Here is a 6,841-nt window from a genome sequence, read left to right as displayed (position 1 = left end):
GACATCGAATTTCTTCGAGGTAGATCTTTTTTTTCACAAAAATCTTAATTTTTAAGGCCGTATCGAGCTGAGAATCGAGGTGCATTGAGTTTTCTGCAAATTTCTGAGTTTTAAATCAGAAAAAAATTGTAAAAAAACCAAAAAATTATACCCAGATTTGTTTGAAATGTATAGATTAGTGTTTTTACTAAAAAATTTCTTAGTTTAAGTTTTGAATCATAAAAAGAAATTTGATGGTGTCAATGGGATGAGAGCTTCGAGGTGAGAGGAGATGGTGTTAAAGGAGGTCTACCTTCCACATTAACGGTAGTGCTCCTCCTCACGATGAAGAATGAATGATGATTCTGAATATTTTTTCACAATAATGAATTGTGATGGTAGTGTTGTGGGTGTCGTAGGTAGAAGAAAACAGAGAAGAGAGAAATGAAAGAGATAGAGAAAGAAGAGAGAAAATATGAGGTTTTATGTGTATAGTCAACCCCCCCCCACATAATGCATAAAAACTCAAATTTAATAGAGTTTTGCTGCTAATTCCCCGAAAAAAATATAAAAAAGGGTATTTTTGAAAAAAGATTTTTTTTGTAAGGTTCTAAACAATGGTCCTTTCTTGGGCCTACAGTCTGTTACGTAAAGCTCACTTTCTCGGTTTCTCCTCTTCAAAAAAAAAAAGGCGCACGTTAGCGACTGTGAGAAGTTCAATTCAGAGAGAGCAGCTTGCTAGTCGAGTAAACGCGGGACGAAAACGAAGACGACGACCTAACCTTTAAGGGCTGAAAACCATTAGTAATTCTCATTTATGATACATAGCTGATTCTTAGTTTTCTAAGATCCAAATCTCAAATGGCCAAATTTTTCTGTGATTTTCGGTTTCTCCTCTTAATTGCAGCTGGGGCCTTTATCTACATCCAGGTTCTTATGATTTTCTAAATTAGATCAGTTTTCATTCAACCATTGATGGAATTTTATCTTTCACTTTCGCATTTATTGATGCTAATTTCAAATTTTTGGTTTGGCTTCACAAGATGCGGCTTTTCGCTACTCAATCTGAATACTCTGATCGCCTTGCTGTTGCGGTATGTGCAAGCTTGTTTATTTTATAATCACTTAGTTTTCAAAATTTCTTCTTTTTTGTATGCCGTATATATATGTGTATGTATAGTGTCTATACCATCGGTAGTATGAATCTGTGATCATTTGGCAATATATAATAGCAGAAAGCAGTTTCGAATGCTTCTGTGCTAATGTAACGCATTTGATGGAAGAGATACTAATAAGATTGACAAATTTTTTGTTGTTGGTTTATCTTTGAATGATCTTGTTCATTTTCCGTGCTTTTCAAGAAGAAATTCAATGGTTTCTTCATAATTTATTTCTTGTTGCACGACAAGCCATAGTATATATTATTATTTGTTCAAACTCTGTTCAAATTGTTCTGAGTTCTGACCAGAGTTTATTTCATATGTGGTGGGTTGTATCTTCTCATAATTTGTTTACCCCATCTTTATGCTTAGGGGAGGTTTTCCTCTGATAGTTCAATACTTCCTTTTCAATAACCACCACTATTGTTGCCTAGGATTTTTACTTCTTACAACAGCTTTGGTAGCTGTTTAATAGATTAGTTTTATGCTATATCATGATCAAATTCCCCATGTTTTAATTCTATTAGGTTGAATCTGAGAACCACTGTACAAACCAATTGCGATTACTAATTGATCAAATAAGCATGCAACAAGAACGTATTGTTTCTTTAGAAGGTATGATGTTTTTCTCACACACGTTTATCCATTGGGAAATCGGATTGTAATCAGTAGCAATGAAATTGCCTTCACATTCTTCATCTCCATTTAGGAAGTTTTAGACCTCAAGAGAATTGAACCAAAAAAAATTCCAATTTCTCCTTTTTCTCAAAGGCGATATTTTCTGGTGGGATGCTGCACCATCAGTACATCATATCGTTCATGTTCCTTATAATTTGTCTTAATAGGAAAGAGAAGAACTGAACAACTTTTTCTTGTAGCGCCTTTCTTCTCCATAGTTTAGGCCAGAGTGCAGAAAATATATATCTGTTCTTTTACTATCTATTGCCTATGCAGATGAAAAGAATCGCCGAGAACAAGAATGTGCGCAGTTGAAGGCTCTTGTTCAAGATCTTGAAAGTATGCTTATTAATAAAAAATTTCTTCCCTTATTTTGCTCTGATAATATATTTTTATTATCTTTTGCTAAAATTCATTCTTTACTACTTCCCGTAATACTAAAATGTGGAGAATTTTGGATTGTTTTCTACCTTTATCTTTTGTCAAATATCTATTTTACTTTTGCCATATTAAACTAGGGGGAAGTAGTCATATTTCCAATGGTCAATTTCACAGAGGCTTGCACTGTGTTAGATGTGTGAATTAAATCAAATTTACATCATGAACATCTATTATTAGAATTGTGTTTGTATTGACATAATTTGTACTGCTCAGCAACTCAATAGTGTCATTTTTTTTCAGGGAAAGGTGTACAAAGACTGATTGACAAAGTACAGGTCGGGATGAAAGCAGGGTTTTTCTTCTCAAATTATTTTTTTCTAAAATAAATCATTGCTTCTAATTGTAACTTGCCTGTTTGCCTTTTTTTTTTCATTAGGTGCCGGTGGCAGCAGTTGTGGTCATGGCATGTAATCGTGCTGATTATCTAGAGAGGACCATTAAGTCTATTCTAAAGTAAGTGTCATATTTATAACGTGTATATAGTCTGATTCAGGACAATCATTTGAGCTGATGGCTGACCTACTGGCATATTTCTCTAATGTTAGATATCAAACATCTGTTGCTTCAAAATATCCTTTATTCGTCTCCCAGGTAAATTTTTGGCTTCAGTTTGTGATGAAAAAGAAAATGAAAAAAAAAGAGTTATGGCATTGTATTCCTCCTATTCCATTCAACAATCTATGGGTTTAGATAAAAGAGATGGTTAAACACGATATCTTTGTTTATTTTCCCAGGACGGACCTGATCCACATGTCAAAAGGAAGGCTTTGAGCTATGACCAACTTTCATACATGCAGGTAGATTATAAATTTGTGTGGATGTGAACATGTGTGCATTGTCTTGTATGCTGAGCAAAAGGTTCAGTGCATTTGTCTTCCCTATTTGTTATTTGTTTGCAGAGTGCCTTATTGGTTAACTTTAGTGTACAGTAGTTTTCTTCCTTCACCTTTTTGAAGCTTCTCATCATTAAGCAATCAACTGATGATGTGGAGATTTAACTGTCTTAAACATTGTGTAAATAAAGAAGACATTATCGGGCAAATAACGAAATGAGCTCCTCTGTTTATTTTTTATCAATTACTTTTACATTTTATACCATCCTGCTTCTTTAAAAAACATTATGAAAGCATGATTTTTTTTCTTTATTTATGCCTCCATTTGTTTTATGGCCACAGGCCCATATTGTCATCTGCATATGCGTTGTTATGAACAACTTTGTACATCTAATCCAGACTGCCTTAAACCCTTGAATTTAATTAATTGCAGCATTTGGATTATGAACGAGTGGAGACTGAAAGGCCTGGAGAGCTGATTGCATACTACAAGATTGCGCGTAAGATTTGCTTATTATAAGCTCTTTTAGTTTAGTTCTGGTATTATAAGCTTTGTTCTTATTTGCCCTTTTTCTAGGTCATTACAAATGGGCACTGAATGAATTGTTCTACAAGCATAATTTCAGCAGAGTGATCATACTTGAAGGTGTAAAGAATCTTCCTTTACATTCTATTTCCACTATGAATATTCTCTGCTCTCTTGACATTCTGCCAATATATTGAGGAAGTGCGTGATAATTTGATTTGTACTGAACACAGATGACATGGAAATCGCTCCTGATTTTTTTAGTTACTTTGAGGCTGCTGCAGATCTCCTCGATAAAGATAGGTTTGTCTTATAATGAAATCAGATTCTTACTTTGTATATTTGAAATAAATTAGTTAATTTCCTGCTCATGCATATGGTACAAAACTGCTGTAGGTCCATCATGGCTGTTTCCTCATGGAATGACAATGGACAAAAGCAGTTTGTGCATGATCCTTGTGAGTGCCCTACAAACTTTATGGTGTCTGAGTAATATTATAGGATAAATTTAAGCTGAATGTTGCTTTAATTGTTAAATTCATGTATTAATCTCGTGAGTGTGGAAAACAAAACTCTATTCTATTTTTGGAGTAGTTTTTAGTCTTGTAGACTTGGACACTGTTAGCACCAGCATTTTGTAAGTTTGCATTAAATTAGTGGTATCTTTGAGCTCTCTTATAGACTTCGAATTTCATTTTTATCCTAGCCAGGAATGAATTTATCTTAGCATCACTAGTCTCTGTTATCACACAAACAGCTGTCGCATTTCACCATTCTCTGATTAATCTTTGCTTCTCTTTCCGCTATTTTGTTTCTGCCATGTTGTAATACAAATAAATAACCAGTTATCACATGATTCACATTCTATATTGATTGAATAATTATTGGAGAAAAATAATCATTCATCTTTGATCTGCTACCCTATATAATCTGTAGACGCACTTTATCGCTCGGATTTCTTTCCTGGGCTAGGATGGATGCTCACTAGATCTACATGGGATGAGCTGTCACCGAAGTGGCCAAAGGCATATCCTTATTATTTGAGTCAAAATCACTGACTAGTTATAGTCATATACATATATATATATATATTATGTTCTTTATCTACTGAAAAGTTTTCTTTGACAACACTTCACTTACTGGGATGACTGGTTGAGGTTAAAGGAGAATCACAAAGGTCGACAATTTATTCGCCCAGAAGTGTGTAGAACCTATAACTTTGGAGAGCATGTACGTATACATTTATCTTTGTTCATTATCAGATCAGTATAAATGTTTCAAATTTGTAAATGTAGCCCTCCACTGAATTATATATATTCGTGATTTATGTACACATTAGTATTATCCCAGAATCCTATTTTAAATGTTTGCTTTATTATTTTCTTTTTTGCTTGCTCCACCACTAAACATTTCTCTCAGTCATTGCAAATCCTTCTGCTGTTACTTTTCCCTCCTTAACCAATTATGTCAGCATGACTTGTATTTTGAAGTTAACTGGGAAGCATTATTACCAAATGAATTTAAATTGTAATGTTTTTAGATGCCTGTACCACTCTTATAAATACAATATGCTAATAAAAGTTTTTTTGAGATCTTCTGTAGGGATCTAGTATGGGACAATTTTTCAAGCAGTATCTTGAGCCAATTAAGCTTAATGATGTCATGGTAAGTTCAAATGACTGTTCTGTGATTTAATTTAACATGTTTTGTGCTGACAAGCTTTTTCCTTTTGAAAGGTTGACTGGAAATCAAGGGATTTGAGCTACTTGATGGAGGTATTGTGTGCATTATCTTACTGGACATGTGCCTTCATTATATTAGCGCACTCTGAACTTTTTTTTTTTTTCTTAGGACAATTATGTGAAGTACTTCGCTGACATTGTGAAGAAAGCTAAACCTCTCCATGGAAGAGATTTGGTTCTGAAAGCTTCCAATATTGGTGGGGATGTGCGTGTAAAGTATGAAGATCAACGAGATTTTGAACGTATTGCAAGCGAGTTTGGTATTTTTGAGGAGTGGAAGGTGATTCCTCTCTTTCTTTCAGCCAATTGTGTGTTAGAAGAGTTTTGCCTGCAAAATTGTATTTTTAGCAGTATCTCTTTAGATGTATGTGTATTGTTTTATTTGAATGGTTGGTTATCATTTGTACCTTTAATTTCCCAGGATGGAGTACCAAGAACAGCTTATAAAGGAGTAGTTGTTTTCCGCTACCAAAAATCAAGACGTATATTCCTTGTCGGTCCAAATTCTCTCGAAGAACTTGGGATATAAGATTCTTGACTCATTTCAAGGTTAGTGGCAAAAGTAGCAACTTGTGATGACAAATGTTCTTGGTGCTCTGTTTCTTACAATGCCCGAGTCATATATTGCTGATTATAATATTTTCTCTGATCTTGTTTGATGGGCAGAGTTCATGAGGCTATAAAACATGTTTACATAGGAAATGACAGTGAGGTTTGGGGTGGGAAATAATCAATCTTGTACCGAGAGTCGATTTTAAAGAGAAAACTCTGGTTCTATATGGTCTTATAAGTTTCTTGACTAACTGCTCTTTGTGGTTCGAGTTTTTGAGGACTCGTAGCCAAACTCGACAAAGTGATAATCAGCAAAACTTGGTAAGCAAATATGGAGGTACAGTACAGATATGTTCAAAGTGTTGTTGTTGTTGTTATTATTGTATGCTGAACATTTAAATTTGAGGCCCTTTATTTATTACAAAAAAAAAAAAAGAAGATCGGTTTCAATGAGGGCTTTAGAAATTTTTGGATATTTGATTGTACTGCATTCTTCCCACTTAATCGGTAACCGATTATTTTACCCCACGAGAAAATGACAAGAAAAATGTAAATTACATCTTTATTTTTTATTTTAATAGTCACACTTTATCTAGGAGCAGTAGTCTTAAAAGTTCATTTCAATTAAAAAGTAATTTACAAAGTACATATTTATATTTATTTATTATTTTATTTTTTTGAAAGAGATATTTATATTTATTTTGAATGCCATATTTATTGATTACGAATAATGCAATTTATATAGTAGGTACATGTATATATATTTGCTGAGATATTATTATTATTATTATTACGTAAGTAGAAATATATGATTAAACGAAGAGTTTGGCATTGATTTACTTTTGTAAAATTACAATATGTATTTTCTTTTTGAGGAAAAATTAAAATTCCATTAAATGCTCGGAATTGCTCAATGATACAAGTCTCTAA

The 6,841-nt window shown here is 33.5% G+C and overlaps 1 protein-coding gene across 1 annotated transcript; it reads left to right on the top strand.

The window, feature by feature from the left end:
- The first annotated feature begins 627 nt into the window (after positions 1–627).
- Positions 628–6,506, top strand: LOC133787389 (alpha-1,3-mannosyl-glycoprotein 2-beta-N-acetylglucosaminyltransferase). Its single transcript, XM_062225544.1, has 19 exons — positions 628–909; positions 1,023–1,073; positions 1,667–1,754; positions 2,094–2,156; positions 2,499–2,533; positions 2,635–2,711; positions 2,804–2,849; positions 2,993–3,055; positions 3,525–3,591; positions 3,669–3,737; positions 3,851–3,920; positions 4,014–4,075; positions 4,554–4,644; positions 4,754–4,847; positions 5,220–5,282; positions 5,354–5,392; positions 5,469–5,639; positions 5,781–5,908; positions 6,026–6,506. The coding sequence occupies exons 1-18, from the start codon at positions 841–843 to the stop codon at positions 5,886–5,888; spliced, it is 1,326 nt and encodes a 441-aa protein (XP_062081528.1). The 5' UTR covers positions 628–840; the 3' UTR covers positions 5,889–5,908; positions 6,026–6,506.
- Positions 6,507–6,841: the final 335 nt, after the last annotated feature.

The sequence above is a fragment of the Humulus lupulus genome, chromosome 1, assembly GCF_963169125.1.
Source record: "Humulus lupulus chromosome 1, drHumLupu1.1, whole genome shotgun sequence".
In the NCBI taxonomy this organism is placed as follows: Eukaryota; Viridiplantae; Streptophyta; class Magnoliopsida; order Rosales; family Cannabaceae; genus Humulus; species Humulus lupulus.
This window is presented reverse-complemented; position numbering and strand designations above follow the sequence as displayed.